This window comes from Charadrius vociferus, unplaced genomic scaffold, assembly GCF_000708025.1.
Source record: "Charadrius vociferus isolate BGI_N301 unplaced genomic scaffold, ASM70802v2 scaffold68, whole genome shotgun sequence".
Classification (NCBI taxonomy): Eukaryota; Metazoa; Chordata; class Aves; order Charadriiformes; family Charadriidae; genus Charadrius; species Charadrius vociferus.
Window position 1 is genome coordinate 2114454 of NW_009649946.1, and position 21204 is coordinate 2135657.

Sequence of the window (21204 nt, forward strand, 5' to 3'; positions counted from 1 at the left end):
CGTGGAATTTTTGGACTTCAGTTCTTGAACCAATTCTGTTCTGGTGATCCAATACTGATGTTAACTAATGGGTGTTAGTTTTGTTATTTACCACAGTGCCTAAAGAAAGAAATAAAAAATCTGAATGATTAATACCATTCTAATTAAAAATTACAGTGAAGGTGATCATGTACCAGAACTGGTGGTCGATGGGCAAAACCAACCCTGGAGCACTGACTCGTGGGATGGGATCTCTTCAGTGCCAGTTACGGTCAGTGCCCCCGCAGGAAACAGCAACTGGGTAAGGGGCTGTGACAGTCATTTTCAGGATGACATCCATCACTACCTACGCACGGACTAGCTCATCTTCAACGCAAACTGAAGACTAAAAGGAACTGCAAATTCAGTCAAGTGTCCACCAGCACGCAAGGGCTGTGACGGGCAGAGCTGAAGAGGCTGTCGCTACACCACACAGTACTGACGAGCCCAGGAGCCTGCCGCAGGGTCGGGAATGCCTGGTCCCGTACCACCAGCAGGAAGGATGCCTCACTGGGCAATTTAGTGTTACTGATCAGTTAAAAGGTGAGGCTTGGTTGGCAGTTTAGCTGCAAAATCATGCAATCACCCTTTATACAGCCCACCCTAAAAGATGTTGCTATTTTGTGCAACATACATTGAGATTTAACAGGAACATACTGCAATTTGCCCCTTAGCCTGAACTCTGTATACTAAAGGACGAGGGGGTTTCCCCTTCTTGACACTTAAGCTCACATCTTTTCAAATTCCTTCCTTCTTCTGTTTGTGGATTAGCAGAAAACGAAATCCAAAACAACTGGGATTTAGAAGGCAGGTAATCAAGCACTCCCTGTGCTAAAAAGAACCTCCTGTAACATAGTATCAGCCAAACATTAAGATTTTAACTGTGCTCCTGAATAACTCATAGTTGCAAAAAAGGAGAAATGAGAACTTCTTACTGAAGCTAGGCAGAGTATTACGGTATTTCACTTCAATCCATTATCAGTTTAAGTCAGAATGAACTGTTTGTCTAAATACTGACGCAGAGAAGTTTTAAAGTCACTTCTGCAAATCTGATAACCAAATTCGGATATAGTCATACACATATCCCATTTTTTAAATATATTTTTGAATTTATTCAAGTGTAATGCTGAAATTCACCTCTCTATAGCAGATTCCCAAATACAAAGTAGTTTAGGCACCTTTAAAACTGATTTATTTCACAAATCTCATTTATACATTAGCCATAGGTTCTTTTAGTAACAGTATTTAAGTATGAAAGTAAAAAAAAAAATGTTTAAAATATAGCTTTTTAATAAAATCTAACAAGGTTTAAACAGATCTTTCACATATTCTCATTAAGCTCTTTCCATAAGGCACATGTATAGACATTTCAAAGGAGCAGTTAATTATAACTTACCCAATCTTTACAACATTTATAAAACTCTGTCTTTGGAAAAGCACACAATGAATAATATACAAACATAAATGGCACATTGAAAATTTTAGACAGAACTTTAAATTAAATCTTTATGCACGCTACCCAGATCTTAGTGGCTTGCCTCCACTGGGGAATAAACTGTTACTGGATGCAAGGTAGTTTTAAGACTACTCTGCACAAAGTATTTAAATGTACTCTTTTTGTTAAAAAAAAAACCAAACCAACCTTAGAAGTTCCAGGGTAAACACAAACAGTTCACCCAATTAATTTTTAAAACTTTCTAGTAAAAATTATTTAATCCCCCAATGGAAAAGGCAAGGACAATACTACATTGTTACTGGGTATTTCATGAGTGGAAAAGTATAGTTTTCCAAGCAAAATTCACAGAGGAATAAAGTTGGCTTTTGAAGTATACAGTGGTTCCTGTTTTAAATTTACTCTAGACAGGATGAGAAGCATTTAATCACAGCATCCCTTTAAAAAGAAAAAAAAAAAGTCAGTTACTTGTTATTTTCTTTAGATACATATTTATATATTTTAAAATATTACATAAACTAAAGACAAAAATACATAGTTTATCAAATGCAGGATCTTAACAGCCATGTTGAGTACATCTAGAGCACCAGCTAAAGCAAAGGCTCCAGCACATTCTAAAGCTCAGGTCTGCCCATATTGTCTAAGTCTTCCATACTGTTTACACTCAAGCACGCGCTAAAATGCAGACACGGTGTTAAAAATTGTTCTGTGGCACACTTGGTGGCTTAGCAAAGGTCAAGGCCTTATTTCGCAAAGGCTGGCCAGCACGGGCATGGCTGAGGAACACGCCAAACCCAGACAACCAGCAAAGCCCAGGTGCTGTGAGTCCGAACCATGGCGGAGTTAGACCAGCATGTTGCAGGGGAAAAAAACCCAAGGCCTGAAGGGTGTGAAGCGCAGGTACTAACAGCGCAGGATGAAGAGCTGGCTCAGCCTTAAGGTTTGAAAGATCTGAAGCGGTCTACTTAACCAACAATAAACAAACTGTTTTCTGACTATACTACCTAGATCACTCACTTTAGTCTCCTTTATTTTTCATTTTCTCAAAAATCTAACAACTTATTAGGGAGTGGAATTCGTATTCTGTTGCTAGTCAGTTTGAAAAATGAAGAAAAATACTATCATGACTCCTTAAAGTCATTGTATGTATGGTTTTTGTTGTTTCGGTGGGGTTTTTTGTTGTTGGTTTGTGGTTATTTTGCCATGCCACCATTAATTGGAAAAAAACCCAAAAACCTGAAACAACAAACCAACACAAAAGCCAAACCAAAACCAACCCTAAAACCATGAACAAGTACACTGCTGTTAAGAGTAAACCATTAGAGTTAAACCAAGTAATGATAATTTTGTTGAAATCACAATTAATGCATAATTTAAACAAATTACATAATACAGTTCTCTAGCACTTAACATGGTTTAGATCCCTATTTCTGTAAGAAAGGCAGCCTACATAAGAAATTTATGATAGCATTACACATAGGCAAATAACTCAGCAATCCCTTAAGAAATCACTGTACTACTAAAAGCAGCCTGTGTAAAATTCTGTTCTTTGGCTTATAAAATCTAATAGACATATAAAACCAAAGAAATTAAGTGATGCATATAACCTAATGTTTTTTTTCGACCAGAACGTAAAGTACTGTTGGTAGGGAAGAAAAGACCAGTGACTTGTAGCTCAACTTGTTCTGCTTTCTGTGCAGAGCAGAACATTAAGGAAAAAAAAAAAAAAAAAAAAAAGAATGAGTGACCCTACTCAGGCTGTCACGTGGTCACAGGAACTACAAGAATTCAGAATACTACTTTTAACTGCGTTAGCTTGAGATGTCAGAAATAGTAGGATGAAAACTTGAAGCCTGAGTTCAGTTAAAGTATTTAATCCATTGTAATTATCAACTACTATCTTAAAAAAAACCCCAACAAAATACCAAACACATACAGCTTAATCGTCCCTAAATCAAATCTGAATCTTTAAAAAAAAAATAAAAATCTGTAGTATAAATTTTTTCCAGCAAAGTTACAGAAACATTACAGGAAGATATCAGATGAAAGCGAGAAGCAATACTTTATTCTTTTTTTCCCCACTTTCACTACAGAAAACCTCATTACGTAAAATACAGACATGCAAGCACTTTATTTTTTTATAGACCAAACAATATGTAATGTGACACATTATAGAAAAAACAGACTCTTCAGTTTGTTTACTTGCATGTAGTTTCACTATGTGTTTGGCTAGCTTTCATTCCCTTTTTGTGCATACAAGAATGAAAAGAAAGTGAGAAGCTTGCCAAAATGAAAATCAGCGCGAAGCATTGCCTTTGCCTCTCCTAAAAATTATGGAGGAATTCAGAAGTAGATTTAGCAGCTGAAACAATGCTTGTTTGTTTGCTTTTAATTAAGAACTCAGATCTAAAAGTTATCTTTAAAGTAAGTACTGGAAAAGTTCCTACTGCATCAGTGCATTTTTAAATCACTAGAGATTTTAAACAAAAACTAAATTCTTTTTCAGTGGTGAAAACTAGAATGAGATTTAACAAATATAATTACTATGCACTCTACTTGTATTTAAAGTTTATATTAAGCATTATTTTGAGTTTAGCTATGTCATTTTCCAAAAATTAAAAAGGAAAGGGAGGAGGTTAGGTTTTCCTCCTCCCTAGCACAAAGATAAGTGACTTTTGTTAAGATGGAAGTAATTATGCAGACTCACCTTGCATAAGGAATATATGACAGACTATACCTGAAAAAAAGAGAAAAAAGTATATTTGACAGAGTATTCATGTCTCTCCTAGAACCCAATTGTTTCACTTCAGTCCAGCATTAATAAAAGCAACTTGTTCTAACAAAACTTTAAACAACATTACCTACTTAATTTAATGCTTACGGAAGAAAAGACAACATGTTTGGACAAGAACTAAACATACGCCAAGGACTCCTTGTTTTACTTTTTCCTTGGGAGTTTTTTTTATGTTTGTTTGTGTTGTTTGTTTTTTTTTTTTAATAGTTCATAACTTCTACTGCACATAAAAAAGCAGATTCACTATCATTAGATTCAAAAGGAATGGAGATTTCTGGGAAAACTGTATTCTTCAAGATGATAGAGACAACTTTTTCCAGTTTAAAACACAATACACATTCTTGTGCAAATATACATCTTCTAATCATATTATTTATGTAGCCCTAAATACAGATATATGCTGTAGTATAAATAATACACCACAATTGTAACACTCAAACAGCTGATAATTCTATTACCCTCTGAAATTTGCTTCTTGCAAGCCTCCAGGATGTGTTTTGTTCTCATGCCCAGCCCGATCAAGCTCTAGGAAAATTAACATATGTGAAGCTGTCTGCTGTAAACATGCAGGACAGTTTGAGTTCGCAGTCTTTCCTCTATCTAGTATCAAGCATCTACCTGGGCTCAGCATGATGCCCCACAGTCCCTATCCTAAACAAACGGCTATTTGTCCTCACATTCAAGTTCAGTATAGACACTGTGTATTCAGGGCAAGTACAGACAAGAACTGTGGTGACCTTGGATCGCCTAAGAGCTCGTACCAACTAATTCCCCTGAACAAGGAGACCAAGTATTTTCAGTCATATCTCCATGGAGAAAGCAGTAACTTCCAAAACTTCAGCCAGGCTTGCAAGCATCCACCTAACTGTGCTCACACATTCCTAAGCCCAGCCCTCGAGCACATCTGGACGGTCATCATCGCACCTGCTGCACTAAATTTACCCTCCCACATCCACCCCCTCTTTCCCCAGTGCTGCTAAATATGCTTGGGCCAGGACACACCCTATGAAAATGTTACTTAGTTTCCTCCACCTCAAAAACAAAAATTCAGTTAGAACTCAAAAAAGAGGGAGATAATGAAAAGCAGGGCATATGAATATACAGTTTTCACAACCGAGAATAAGCATGAGAATCTTTTTGCATATATGTTCCTTTCATAATGTCTCATAAGTTCACGCATTGCAGCATATACTTAAAATTACCATTTTTGCAAGACGATTGCATATACATTTTCCTGAAGTTACACAGCCTAGCTTAGAAAAACAGATTGAGGCTAGCACTTGGGCACACTTATGTTATGCAAAGCATAAATATATATATATATATAGGTTTATAATCATGCGGGTGTAGGGGCAGGGAGAAAAAAATAAAATTAAGAATCTTACCAGGTCATTGCCAAGAACTGCAATATGCAGAATAACACCGCCAAACCTTTTTTGTTCCACTAAGTAAAAATCAAGCAAATATTGCAAGTTAGTTCATTTTGTACCAGTCTATACTGCAAACAATTGCAACAGCCTGTTCAGCCAAAAATTTAGTTAACTGACAACGCCTAAATTCCCTTGTCTTAACATAATTTGCTACTCCCTTCCACTCTTTCACAACTTTCCATTAATTTTATCTGTCACTCCATTAACATTATGCTATGAAAACCTTCTCTAGCTTTGAAAACACTTAACAGCATCAATGCTGACACTTTCACTTTCATTCATGATACTGTACTTCTGCAAATACGGAAGTTCACTTCAGTTACATATTTACTTCTACAGAACATAACTACAGCCAGTTTTTCATTCAAGATGCCTGAAGGTACTTGTTCTGTCTCACTTCCTTTGTCTCAATCAGTTTAATATTCTGTAGGCATGGTTTCTAAAGACCACTACATGTTCTCTGATATTCTTTGACGTAAGTACACATCACTAAGATGAAAGTATATTTTAACTTGCTTTTCTTAGTTCCTAGTCCAGAGGTCTGCAGACTGAACGTAATGCTCTAGATTTTGTATTCTCATCTACATCACAGGCAGGTAGAAGGGTGCATTTGCTGTGTAGCGAGCAAGCTCATCACTCCATCTAAACTCAACTGCAGTTGAAAACAAATTCCACACACAAACACACACACACACAAGCTTGTCTTTCCTCTACAACTGAACTGTATGTTAAAGCTGTAATACAATTTAATAAACTAAGAGCTTGTCTTTCCTCTGCAACTGAACTGTAAGCTGTAATACAATTTAATAAACTAAGCAAGCTAGATTGCTCTTTAGAGGAACAAAGTATTCTCACTTACCCAGAATACAGCACACAGAGTCAGTACTAGGAAAAGCTGGGCGGAGATAAAAGGAGAGATGACAAAAAAAAAAATAAAAGAATGAATACTCAAATACACAAAGCAAATACAGTAACTGTTTTCATGTTTACAATGTGTAATCAGCATTTTCAGAATTGACTCATGAAACAAGCAGAGCTAAAGGCTGTCACACAGTGACTATATGCTGCACTCCATGTAAAGTGGTGTTTTCCAAAGGACAGTATGATGTGCTCCATGGCCAGAAGGGCTGGGACAAGTCTTAGAAGAAAGAGGAGGTAGGATCTGACTTCAGGAACCATGAGGACTACAACCAGGTCTGTGTAGCCTTATGTGTTAGGTCTATTAAGAGGTGGGCTTAGATGACAAAGCTTGCTTGAAAGCAACCAAGTAGTCTGGGAACTGCTATTCTATTATTTCAATACATAGGATCATTTTGGATCCAGAATTCATAACACCAACATCTGACAAGAAAGGTATGCACATCACCATGAGCAATCCATTATTAAAAACACCCACTCACAATTGCAGTATTTGGCAAACACAGGCTCTGCTTCTTCTGACAGTAATGAAGAGCCCACTAGGGAGCAGCCGCCTCATACACAGTGAAAAAGCTCACATGAAGCTTTTTTCAAGCTACATCTTTGATGGAACATTACAATTACATGGTTTACTATGCCAAATTAATCACACCATTTGTGCAAGCTTAACCATCACTTTGAACTTTTCCACTAAATCTCACCTGGCTCCCTCCATTTGTCAATACCCATAGTAGAAAACAGAAAAAAACTCTCAATTAATTTTCACTGAAAAAAAATTGTTGGTGTTTCATTGAAAGAAAGAAAAATAGCAGCATCTTGAATTTTCCAAACATATTTGTGACTCCTGAGTCACCTATAATTCTAGCTTTGTGTTAGGATGGGGAAGAAAACACTCAAATACATCAAAAGTTTTCTAAACTTCAGAAGTTTTCCAGTTCTTCTCTGTATTACTGAAATTTTCCATCCTAACAGTCTTAGTTCTCATCCAATCTTCCTATTTCCTATTAAATGAAACCTTTCAATCTGTCTTCTCCTAACCCTGTCGGCAGCTCGTCTGCACAGGTATGTAGGTAGCTCTGTGATGTTTTTTTCTGCTCTTTCTTATCCTTTCATTTCCCTGATGTGCCTTGTTTCTACACCCTTCAAAGCAAGTTGTTTTCTTTGTCACCATGTACGAGCACAGTGGATGACAGGGTCGCCAGAGCAAATAATTTTTAAGCTAGGGGTTTTAGTGCCTGGTTTAGGCCCTCAGCTTGAGCAGAAAATGCCCACAGCTGTAAAGTGCTGGTGAATTCATGCTCAGCAAACAGAGTCTAGGGAATTGGAGATATTCTTGGATGTTTTTACTGTAGACCTATGAAGCATAACTTCCCTAGGACTTGTAACTTGGTATGATTTGGAAGAGATGGCAAAAAGTCACCTCTTTAACAAAGTCCAAGCAAGGTTTGTCACTTCTCCAAAATATGTGGGCAAATGTGAGCTTCTCAAATGAGATTATAACTTTTTTTTCATGCAGGTGTGTGACAGAAAGAATATACAACCCATATGACAGCCATCCAGAAAGAATTCACGAGGAGTTACTTATCCACACCAGTTGTAATCAACTAGAAAAGAAAGCTATATGATAGGGCGAATAGGACAGCCAACTACATTTCAAAAATAAAGTTGAAACAAATCAGGAGGAACAAGAGAGAAAATAAGTACAAAACAGAAGCAGCAAGGGCAGAAACTTGTTTTTAACTACCTAATATAGAGTTTATGGATAGGAACTCAGAGACTGGGGACAGGGCTGTTTTTTCCATCCTCCTGGAAGAAGAAATGATGGTAATGGAAATAAAGGAGCCAAGGACCCCACAACGGAGAAGTGTGAAGCTGAACATATAGCTTCCCGGATTTTGGGGAGAGAAATTAATTTTCTCCATTGCTTTGAAAGTGCTGAACCACTAAGCTATACAAACAGAGCTGCAGCCAACAAACATCTGTCAAGCTAGACTTGGTGACCACTGACTTTTCACGGTAGCCAAGAAGTCTCCCTCTAGCCTTGTTCTTGAAGAAATTGTTTGAGGAAACAAAAATAATCAACCTAATATTAGCATTTAGTAAGAAATAATTAGCAAAGGGCATTTTACTCCAAATTATTAATTTAAAAAAAGAAATCATAAGCAACAAAACCACAGGATGATAGAAAGGAGTTAGACAATCTTTATGAAACACAGAGTTAATTAGCTTTAATATTATTACTCAGTACAAAGAAGAGGCAGACTGAGAAATAACCTCCCTTTAGTAAAGCCTCAGATTTAGCTTTGAGGCTAAAGGAAAACTTTTTAACAAAAGAAAGTAAAGACAGTATATTTACCAACATCACAAGTGTAGCTACTAATCTTTTTGGCTCAAACATTGCTTTCAATTGCTTCAATGGCCCCATCAGGAAACAGGTACTAATAGGAGGGGAAAAAACCAAAACAAACAGTAAGTCACTTTCAAAGAAATCTTTGCAAAAGACAATAGGTAATGAACTAGTTTTCCAACAGAGAGATGACTATAAAGGCTTTAAAAAAGTGTTTCAGTCTTTAGTAACAAAGACCTGCTAAAATGAAAAGTGAAATATTCCACAAATTTAGTCCTAGAAACAGACTATGTATGGAGTTGCCTTGTTTGTGAAATTCTTTCCAAAACACTACAACTTACAGCAGAGGATTGTCAAGTTGAAGTCTAGTGAATTTCATGTTGAGGCTGTTCTGAGAACTGACTTTTCAAAAGAATGCAAAGAATACAAAGACCAAACTTCTTTAGAAAATTTCTGTTTAACAGTAAGCTCCTTACCCAAGCAGCATGCAAGTAGCTACAATCAATATTACAGAGAAGCTCTAACTCTTTGCCCAAAATCAGCAAGGAATAACAGAAGGAAGTTTTTCAGTAATTTGTTTTAAATCTTCCTGCTTTCTTCTACTCTGTAGTTAACTTGAAAGGAGTATAAAAACCATCAGCAACGCTATGCCGTACGTGTTCATGCAAAAAAATGTGATGTGAACCAAGAATTCACAACCATAGGAGTAATTATCTGGCTTGAAATATTCTGAGATGAGTCCCTTCCTTCCTTGTCATTGAAGCCATTCTGCTTTGTAGAAGGTATTTAGTGCGACAGTGAGAATGCCTGTAACCTTGTGGTGCTCTGAATGCTTTACTACAAAACACGAAACCTAATTTAACTCCTTTTCCAGTTAATATTTATTTATATGAAATAAAACAATTAGTAGCAGAGAAGAGTTTGGTAGAGCTCCCTCCTGAAACTAGTCACAAGCCTGGTGAAGCATGCATCGTCTACAACAGAAGTAGTATGGGAATCCATGTCCCAATCAGTAAACTGAACCCACAGTCTCCCACCCCCAGATGTTCTCCTACCAGCAACTTTATGTATATATCCCCTTGTCTTCGCTTTTTTTTTTTCTTTAAGTTGCGTAGACAGACCTCAAAAGGCCATACTATATGGAAAAAAAAGGTGTTCTCAATTCAATAGAAAAAAAACGTTTTCAATTCACTGCAATCCAAACTAACTTTTTCTCAGTATTTTTTAATCTTGCCTGCCAGGGCATAAAATTCAACTAAGACAAAAAAAAGAGGAGACCTGAAGAACTAGAATAAAAAATTAGTTAGCTAGTGGACGGATATGGATGATGAAAATGTGGTAAAAATCAGGGAGGTTCAGGCCACATAAAATAGGCAGAAAAAAATATAGAAAGCAAAATGCATTGATGCTAGCCTGATCAGCATTGAAGGACAGACATCACAAGAGCTTCTCCAGAGATGTGAGAGAATCCACAGGGAGTAGAAAGGCTGCGAAAAAAAATCTGGAGGTCCTCCACTTACACATTATATTTCCTATATACAACACACTCTGTAGAGGTACTCTAATCCCAGAGAAGAATCAAGTAAGTATCATTGCTTTCATGGTTGTGGCTAGAAAATTATAGTAAAAACAGGCTAGCCCAGACTATTTATTAAGAGCTGTAACTCCATTTGTTTTAAATACATACTTGCAAACAAACCTGAAAAAGTGTAAATCTTCTTATCAATTTAGGACTTTATTGTCATTTCCTACTGTTCTTAGAACACAGTTGCCTGTTGTTTATATCTAAAAGGACTACTGAAGGCAATGGGGCCTCTTTTCACTTCTAATTTTAGTTGGAATACAGACTGAAGTTTTTCAGCATTCTCCAAAAAGAAATACCAGTCTGTAAAAGCTTTTCTCTTAGTTCACTGACAATTAAGACTTGATTAGTAACAAGTTTCTAAAATACTCATTTAATTTGAAGCAGTGAAAAGACACCCAAATTGCTAGGTTAAAAAAAAAACAACAAAAAAACCCCCACAAAACCCAACAATAAACAATGAAGAATAAGGTAAGGAAGAGAAAGGGAAATACTCAGTTTTGCCTACGTCCAGTATTAACTTTTTGTCTTGTTTTAGTACAAGATGGAATAGTTCTACAAACAAGAGATTCAGTTCCAGTATAAACATCTTTTTACCCCAACAAATTTGTTGAGCAAAAGCAGTACACCATCACATTTCTCAAACGTTAAGGTCACATTGCCTGAGTTTTAACAGATTAACAATGCTTTGACTCAAGTAACTTGACTAAAGTCACAGTCCATGAAAGTCAAGACCAGACTCCATGACCCCCATGACCATGCTTCAACTGTGCTAAGAGAGTAAGAGAAGGAGGACAAACAGAAATTTAAAATACTTTCTTGAGATTAAGTTGTTTCTTACACATCTTTCAGACAGTGAAAGAAAAGTTTTAGATCCCAGGAAGTCCCTTCTGCAAATCTTTTAAGACTAACTGCTACATGGAACACTGCAAAGCACCACACACACAGCTTAAAATACACTGTGAATGATTTTTAGATTCTGTCTGGCCTTACAGACAAAATAAGAATTTCCTGAGCCTCTCCTTTTTCAAAGAGTTTTCCTAGAAACAGGATGATCTCTGTTAAAAGCAAAAAGCTCCTCCCAGTAACAAAGCATCCACACAGTGGGCAGACCAGTCTGCTCCTGAAACTGAGGTACCTCTGTACCTGGCAGAAGGACTTAGCTGTAAAAAGTACAAAACATTCAGCCAGCAATTTGTTATTCATACTTAGGATAATAGTTGAGATGAGTCCACAAAACAATCACGTAAAACATCGCGCTGGGGCAATAACAAGTGAATAACTAATACTAATTATTAATCTTAAAACTGTAAGACAAACAAGATTTTATGTTATCAGCATTTCAATATGAAAATGTTGTTTATACACATCAACAGACAGCATTTGAAAGTAAAAGCAAATGGAAGTGTAGATGAAAAGGAGGATACTTTTCTAATAACGATTAAGAAATCATACCTGGCTAATGCAGCAATATTTCCCAGTGTGTAAAACACTGCAAAAAGTTTGATCCCCTTTGGAAGCCATAGCAATGCTGTTCCCTATAAAAGATAGGTTATTTGTATGCTTTTAATCAATTAAATTTACTTAGATTTTATAGTCTATGAATGTATTTTCAGACTATGAAGACACTCATTCTAACATATGGTAGCTGAGTATACTGTTCTCAGATCTGTAGTAGCCAACATTCAGCATACTTCTATTGCCACCTACTGGCAAAATAATGTATTGATTTACTATATTTCACAATATTTTTACAACTAGACAATATATTGGTTTAATGTTTATTTGTACTATTTATATTCTATTTACGACACTTTCAGTTTTGTTACAGTGCCCCACTATACATCATAAACCTCTGCACATAAAGGAAAAAAGTCATAAAGCCACGCTAATATCCACCATCTCCTTTCTCCTCCAATCAACCATCTGGACTTGCAGTCTAGATACACACCAGGGCGGAATAGAAATATTTTAGAATTCTTACTTCCAGACATCTCTTATTTCCACTAAACACAAAAATCCAAAGCCTTCTGCTGATCACAGTCCCTATGATGATCAGGGAGAAATAGAGCCTAAACTAGAAGCAAAATGTAGTTTTTTAGTTTGTTTGGGGTTTTTAAACTTTTTTTTCCTTTTTTTTTTTTTTCCCCAAAGCTGTGATGTGGACACTGTGTCCTGCAAAGCAAAAAAAAGCAACTATATTCTACACAATTGCAATTTCAGTGGGACTCTGTGCTATCTGTTTGCAGAGACCACAGTTCAAGCAACCATGGAAAGCTGCAAGAGAAGAGTTTAATTGTATTCTATAAGGAAAGCCTTGCGACACTTTGCAAAGACTAAAGAAAAAACACCACGTGCGATTTTGGCCAGCCCAAAACATAATAAAGATACCAAAAGGTCCATATTCTGAAGCAGAAGAAGGTAGAGTTGCCAGCTCTCGGCTTCATGTGGCAAAGCTTAGCTAGGGAACTGCCTCCAAACTCTCCAAGATACGATGCCCACAAAAACTAGCAGAGTTATGACTCTTACCTATCAATCTCAACGTAACTCAAAGAAACTTCAGGAAAACAAGATCCTAAAGCCTTTTATTTGTTGTTTCATAGTTTCACACCATGTGATACAGAATAGTCACAAAGATTAAACACTAAAAAAAGGGCAGAAAAAAAATGTGATGTCAACCTGTCCAGAAATAGGTGTTACAGCACAAACCTGGCGTACACTAAAATTTGTGGTGATATTGGTTAAATATTACTTGTGAAAAAAATGGAAGAGGGAGGGAGTCAACCAAATAATGCTTAAGCAACCCTACAAAAGGGACATTCCAACCCAAACTAGAGCTCCCTCCCTAGAACTTGCCCCTTCTCTAACACAAGCATCTGGCCAGAGTTTGTGTCACTGTACTTGGCACAGATATCAATATGAAGAACACCACTGTCCAGTTCCTTTATTGAACTGATAACCGCTTAAATAAAACATCTCACAGGTAAGACCAGCAATTGTTCTGGTTTGCCTCTGGGTCTCAGGGAGTCTAACAAACCACAAGTTTTGATAAAGAATGAGAAGCTTCCACCTGCAGGAGAATCCAGTGAGTGCCTATCTCTAAGCGAGTGCCTCAATCAACAGGTTGCTCCTCCACAGCTGCTTCTTCCTGTCATTACACAAGTCTCTTTGGTTTAAAAACTTTCCACGGTAAATGAAAGAGCAACAGCAGTCATCTAAATAATGGCAAAACCAGAAACTAATGCACACTGGACAAGTTTCTCCATCCTACCACCAGAACTCATTACAAGTCAAGGCAGTATGCCTGACAGTCTCCACAAAAACTGCCAGTGTCATCCACACTCATTAGCCAAAGGCTACTGACTGGCTTACTTGAAAAGTCATGCTCTGTGAAGAACTAACATGCTACTTCGGTGTGGAAAGAAAACAAAAGAAAGAAAAAACACAAACCCGGGGGTCCAGATACTTTCGCAATGTTACTTCCCCTGCTTCTGAGACTTTCTGTGCAGATGAACTGCTTTGTACTGCAAGTTACCTGTGTCAGTTTTTGATAGACTCAATCAATTAATAGTTCTCAGCTTTTAACTGCAAGCTTGAGCCTCCTGCCAACACCTCGAGTTCAAGAATAAACAAATGATTTGCTGACCATAAGATCAACAGGAGTGCAGCAGGTTTTTCAAGTGTCAACATGCTACCACAGTCATCACCTATTGATTTGTGAGTGTGACAGGTAACACTCGTGGTTTCTTCAGCCTTTAAAAACCTTTCAAGCTTCCATCTCTTTTTTCCCACTAATTGGAGAGAATAAAAATAAGATGGGTACACACCAAACAACAGCAAAAGCTCTCTTCTAGTACACCACTCACAAATCTAGATTAAAACTATTGCATATTTTTTCAGTGTTCAAACCTTTTAGTAAGAAATTTTATTACGCTACAACAAAAATGCTCTCTGATGTGAATCACAGAAAGATGGTCAAAATCATAATTTACAAAATAACAGCCCCTATATGCTAATTATACATTTACCATCCAGTTAAATTTATGGATACAAAATTTAGGATACATGATAAAGCAAACACAGAATCACTTTACTTACAAGAATAGAACACACAATGCCAGCAACAAAACATATGGCAAACCATTTGACTCGAGTACCAAAGCTGAGTGTTGAGGCATCAAGGACCTTAAGAGAAGGAAAAAAAAAAAGGGATATTACAAACCCAGTTTTAATCAATCTAAAGGACATTTTTTTCCTGACTACTGAAGTCCTTAATTTCAAACCAGTTTTAGCCAGAAACTATTATTTTACCTTGCTTAACAGTTGCTTGCATATTAATTATTTCCGTTTAAGAAATTATATTAGCAATTTGGAAACGTATTTCCAAAACAAACAAACAAGACAAAACCTGTGAAGGTATAACCTGGCACTCAAGCAATACTGATCCACTTCCAAAGAGGCTTTCTTTTCATCATACAATTACAATTGAAAATTCTTACACTTGTACCAAAGCAGAAGAAGGAATGGACCTTCCGGCAATTTGCAGATGAACATACCTATTTGTGCAGCACTACATGCTCCTATTGACCTTTTCCTGCTACTAGACAGAACCCATTGTACATATTACTACAAGTATCCACTGCAATCATTATGATTCCACTTCAATTACTGTTCCTTACAGGGTGAAGGTGTAAGCAGATTAGCACAGCTTGTCTCATCAGACAGCTAACTTGCTGAAAGGGGTAATTTTACTTCCTGCTTCTCCAGTGTGACTCCAGACTCTCTAAGACCCTTTAAGATGCTGAGCTAGCTGACACAATTCACGAAGTGGGAAAAGAACTAGTGCTCCTTCTTATCTGATGCCTTAGTCCTATGCTAGACTAATGAGCTAAACCAGCTCAGCAAGATGTCAGAAAAAGAGGCGGCACTGATATAAGGAAAGAGGCTGGGCCATATAGCTGGAGGCAGAACAGCCCCTTTCAGCAGAAGTGACTGGTTAGATAACGCTCAGCTCATCTTCTCCACCCATGCTGTAAGAACAATGTATTTCAGCTTGCTCCAGGTCACTAAAATTAAATACGCATTCTATTTTAAACTGGTCTACCAAGTGAAGGGTTGCTTCAGCTTACATAAAATGACCATCAAAAGCTGACTTTCCCATTTGTTCAGATGACAAACAAATTTGACCTCTTGTTATCTAGCCCACAGATATCTTCCATCAAATATTATTAACCAAATGCACAAGTTAGGGCTTCCCCAACCAATGAGTTTGATGTTTCTCCTATTATTTTGAGAAACTTCTCTTTCAGGCGCTGGTAAGTGAATGAATGAAATTTGGTTACTGATTAGAATGATTTCAACATATGCACAAATGAAGAATCCATACCTAGTTTAATGAAACATGTCCGCATACAAGTACACATTTATGTGCTGTGATGAATCAGCATCTGAACATATGTCAACAAGGAATAGCTCAGACTACTTACTACTTATAAAAAAATTACTAACCTTAGTTAATCAAATTAAATACTTTGAATATTTACTTAAGAAGGATCAGAACACTAAAAATAATCTCTTACACTTGCATACTGTTTGAGCAAAGAGCTGGGATACAATATTGTTCTGAATTTTCTTTCCCCTACTCTCTGTTCAGCAGTTAAGACAGAACTTTCCAAAGGTCAGAAGATGCACCTTACCTTGTTAGGTCCAACTCTTTATCCTTATGTACGCATTAAAGAAATAGACAAAAACAGTAACTGAAAGATTATTTAGTATTTGAAATCATATTTGATGGTCATATTCCTGAATGCCTATACATATAAGAAGTGCAGGAAGAGCTGATAAGACATAAATGAAGATACCCATTTGAATCATGCTTTTAGTTACACCTATTCATGCAAATAATCACATGTACACACACACACACACACAAAATAAAGGAAAAATCCTTTCCACCCCAGCTGAGAAATGAAGCGTAGATGGGCCAATACCACCAGTCCGCCCAATGCATGCATTTCAGATTGCCTAGAAAACAGGGAAAGGATGAAGGTAAATAATTTCTTCAGGTGTATCAGGCACATTGCTGCCACTTACTGCTATTCTACTTCTAGTCTTAATATGTGACAGTGTTCCTGAAACAACTACCAGGAAATTTCAGTTTTCATATACATTTGAAAAAAGCTTTATCTTCTTTTAAATCCCTAACAGTTATTAGGGGGGAAAAATACCAACACCATAAATAAGTGAATACAAAGGTTCGGAACAAAAAAATGCCACAACATTTAAAATACAATTTTACAAGTAGTTTAATACTTGTTATGGATTTAATTCTTAAAAACTTAGATTGACAATAGATGCACATGAAATGCAGGAAGGTAAGCTGTGGCATGACGGCTGCCAGAGCAGCACAACACAGCATTTTCTCTAATAATAAAACTAAATAGATTAATTGGCATTAAAATGAAGGCTGATGCTCCAACCATTCCTGATGCCATCACCATTTATGTTACCAAGCTGAACCTAGTTAATGCAATGTTTGAAATCCTGAAACTGGAGGCGTGGCAATGAATTTTCTTAGTCCCTGATACTTAATACTTTTTTGGTTTCACGGAAGCAATGGAACTGGTTACTTTTCCGAGATACCTGTTTCACCCTTGTAGTGAAGCACCTTGCTGCAGAAGTTGCGTAACACATACATAGTTCAACTACTTAAACCACAGACTACAGCTTGTGCTACAATCTGTAAAAGTTGAGGACCTGACACAGCACCTGCTTATTCTGCTGTATGTGCTGCAGGAGCAGTAATTTCTGTAAGAGAGGCTGTGAGACACCCTGAACCAACAGCTTAGTTTCTTACACGTACACTCAGAGACTATGAACCAGAACCCTAAGAAAAAGTTAGTAAGTCTAAGCTGCCTATGCAACGAAAGCAGGAAATAATGTAAGGGCGATTAGAACTTTTTTTATTGTCTTTCATAAGCTGTACAGCTAATCATAGATTTCAGATAAGAAGAGTTTGCATTACACTATGACATTTGCATTAGCAGAAGCTTTCACTTAGAAGACTGCAAAAATTGCCATGAAAATTCCACATCTGAGGAAAGACTCATATGGAGAACTGTGCAGTGGTGGCAGCAAGAGGGTTCCTGTAAAACATACCCTTCTTCTTACACTGCTTATCAGCTTGTTTCTAAGCAAAAAAAAAAAACCCAAAAAAAACCCAGAAATCATCAAGTAGAAACCCTTAGTTTTCTATAGCTAAGCTTTAATGCCAAACTCCTGGGCAAGAAGCACAGATTCACAGGATATTCCAAGAAATTATTACATCAAAGAAGTGACCAAGAAATCCAGAAATCAAGAGCAAACCCTAAGTATAAACTGGAATCCAGAAGGCAGACCTTCTGAAACATAAAGAATAGTCTTGTGATAGTCTAATACACAAGTTGGAAGAGACAGAAAACAGTGTCTTTACTGAACAGCTTGCTATGGATACCAAATAAATCATATGAATGATAATCTGCAAGGCTGCCTTTGTTCAAAAACATTTCTTGCTCCCCCATACGTTAATCATCTTATGGAATTTTTTCATGTGGGCAAGCAAAAAAATAGAAACACTTCCTTTTACAGGTTTTAAGAAAGAGTCTAGAAGTTAACAATTACATCTTTTCTTGATAGTAAATTTAAGAATATGCAAGTAATGGAGAAAATTTCAAAGAAATGCTGAGTACATTTGCAGAATTGAGTTCTTAAGCAATACTTCCAAAAGTGTTTATAGATATATATATTTTCATCTTTCAAACAGGCTTCCTCATATGTATTTCTATCAACACTTTAGAGTAAAATACAAGAAATTTAAAAATCTGGTCTATTCCTTCTTGCTAAAGACTTGTTGACTGCTTTAAGCAGTTGTCGATCGACAACTATCATGAAACTACAGCCAGAAAACAAGCCAATGTGTCAAACGACTGATTTTATATTGGTTTTAGTGTTGATAAAACTAAGCAACATAATACTGCCCTGACAACATCATTACACTGGTACATTTACAATTTATTATTGATTTTTTTGTAGCAAATTCCTCTAATTCCATTTTTTTTATATATATTTAGAATTGATCTAATTGCAGCAAGAGGCGACAGTTGGCCATTTGAAGAGTTTAAAAAGTTTTGAATCATCACACAATTGTCTCACTATATACTTTTCTTCTACTTTACAGGAATTACTGCTGACTTCATGGTAATGGTCCTGCAAAAATCAAGAAGGATCAGAATACAGAGACATTTTTGAACGTAAACCATATGATGGCTATTACACAACTATCAGCCATTCCAAAGAGAGGGCCATTGTTTTTAACCAAACACATGACTCAGTTCCAGAAAGGTCATCTAAAACAGTTTTTACACACAAAATGTATAACCTTATATCTTCTTTCACAACCTTACCTCTTAAAATGCGTCACTCTTGGCATGGGTGCAGATACTTTTTTGCTGTATTACACACACTTTAAAAACAGCCAACACCATTCAGCTGTAAAGCTCTAGTGAACGTCACATATGAATTTCCTCACTAAAATGAGGCTTGATTTCCAACGTTCAAGAAATACATTGCTGCTTTGAAAGAAACCTACAATATAGAGATGTTATCTAACCTAAACACTTGAGTTTTTCTTCAGTGGGTATTTATTTACTTTAAAGAAGATCTTTCTGGTTCATCTTCTCAGCATGAAGCTCCTCTGCACTATGCCAGAGGCATATTTCTATGTTCTTCTTTCATGTACTGGAGAGGCCTTAAATATGGGCAGACTTTTTGTAAAGTCTTCTATGGCTATAACAACATTTATAGCTTAGTTACTGACATTTAACAAATTATGCATTCTTAGATCAGTTCCCTCCTCAGGATACATACCTTAAATATTAAATTATTACATATTTAGGTATTTATCTACTGATTGCTGCCTTAAAACAAATATCACAGCATCAAGTAAAAGAGAACTCTATGTCACTACCATGTGTCTCACATGAAATGTGCCTGGGGATGGCAGATCAATTAATCCTCTTGTAATTCAACTAAGATTAACAGGAAAGTAAGTATTTCTTTGAAAATCTTGTGATAAAATCAGAAGGTGAAGCATCCCTCCCAAATGCTGGCAGCCAGCTCTGGTGTGAAAGAGCACAGACACTATACTGCTTCCAGAATCAGTCAGGTGTGAATACAGTTTAGCTGCTTTACTGTGGCAAAGAGGCCAAGTTCATTAACCTTGAAGACTAGCAGCTACTCGGTGCAAAGATAAGTGAAGCGTGTCAGCAGCAAGCTGCTGGACCTAATAGTATGCCATAGATGCGAACTATACTGAGGTTGTGCTGGTTCACCAAGGTTTATTAGCTGTTGCTCAGATCCAGACTGCTCTACGTTCCACCTTCCTCCACCATGCTCCAGCATTCTGTTGCACACTGTATCAAGATATTCCATGATGTGGGGCACTTTGACCTGAAGTCACACCAATTAAAAGGCAGCTGATGGTACAAATTGTTCTTTATAAGTATGCTCAGCTTTGCTCCAACCGATAAGTAAAGCCTCAGAAATGTATGGCGTTCAAGCCCAGTAAAAAAAAACAACTGATGCTGAGGAAGCTGGTGGGGAAGAATCACAGAATCTTCAGAGTTGGAAGGGACCTCTAGAGATCATCCAGTCCATCTCCACTGCTAAAGCAGGATTGCCTAGAGCACGTTACTCAGGACTGTATCCAGGCGGGTCTTGAAAATCCCCAGAGAAGGGGACTCCACAGCCTCCCTGGGCAGCCTGTGCCAGTGCTCTGTCACCTGAACTGTAAAGAAGTTTTTCTGTGTGTTGGAACAGAACTTCCTATGTTCCAACTTGTGCCCATTGCCCCTCGTCCTGTCACTGGGAACCACCGAGAAGAGTCTCCCTCCATCCTCCTTCAACCCACCCTTTAGATACTTGTATGCCATAATAAGGTCTCCCCTCAGCCTTCTCTTCTCCAGGCTAAAGAGTCCCAACTCTCTCAGCCTTTCCTCATAAGGGAGATGAAATAGAAAAATTAATTATACTTGAAAGTACAATTACTAGAAGAAATAAAAATAAAAATAAAGAAATAGAAACGACAATTGTACTTGAGCAGTATAGGGCAAAAAAAGGAACGTCAGCACAATATAGACAAGACAAAACTATCTCTGTCTAGAGAAAGTCTTTCACGGCTTTTGCAAATCCAGGGGCACAAGGAAATTAAGAAGCAATTTCGAAAGAAAACCTATCATTTAACTGATCATCAAGGCCACGTAGGACGACACACGAGACAAAGAGACCTTGTTATCTCGAAGTCGGACGTGGAAAATAAAACCAAACGACCCCAAACCACCAACACAACAAAAACACTCTCCACACACCTAAAATTCGCCAAAACCCTTACTCCCGGGCAGGCCCTTCTACCCACAAACCCTTTGTCCTTTTGCCGCACGCAGCGAACTTTCGTCTCCCTTTTGCCTCCCCGTCCCTCCCGCTTATTGACACGGACGGGCAGACACCGAGGGGCGGGGAACGTACACAGACCGGGAAGTGCGGCAACGCGGCGGCGCCTGAGTCCGCGGACACCGGTGCAGGTCTGGGGCGGGGGAGGCTTCAGCGACCCTCCCCGTCACGGCGCCG

At 37.5% G+C, this 21204-nt stretch overlaps 1 protein-coding gene across 1 annotated transcript; it reads right to left on the reverse strand.

Annotated features, from left to right (window-relative positions):
• Positions 1-1290: 1290 nt before the first annotated feature.
• Positions 1291-14723, reverse strand: SFT2D1 (SFT2 domain containing 1). Its single transcript, XM_009891450.1, has 7 exons — positions 14641-14723; positions 11998-12080; positions 8970-9051; positions 6555-6590; positions 5651-5709; positions 4179-4208; positions 1291-1909 (listed from the first exon to the last, which is right to left on the reverse strand). The coding sequence occupies exons 3-7, from the start codon at positions 9036-9038 to the stop codon at positions 1870-1872; spliced, it is 234 nt and encodes a 77-aa protein (XP_009889752.1). The 5' UTR covers positions 9039-9051; positions 11998-12080; positions 14641-14723; the 3' UTR covers positions 1291-1869.
• Between the last annotated feature and the right edge of the window lie 6481 nt (positions 14724-21204).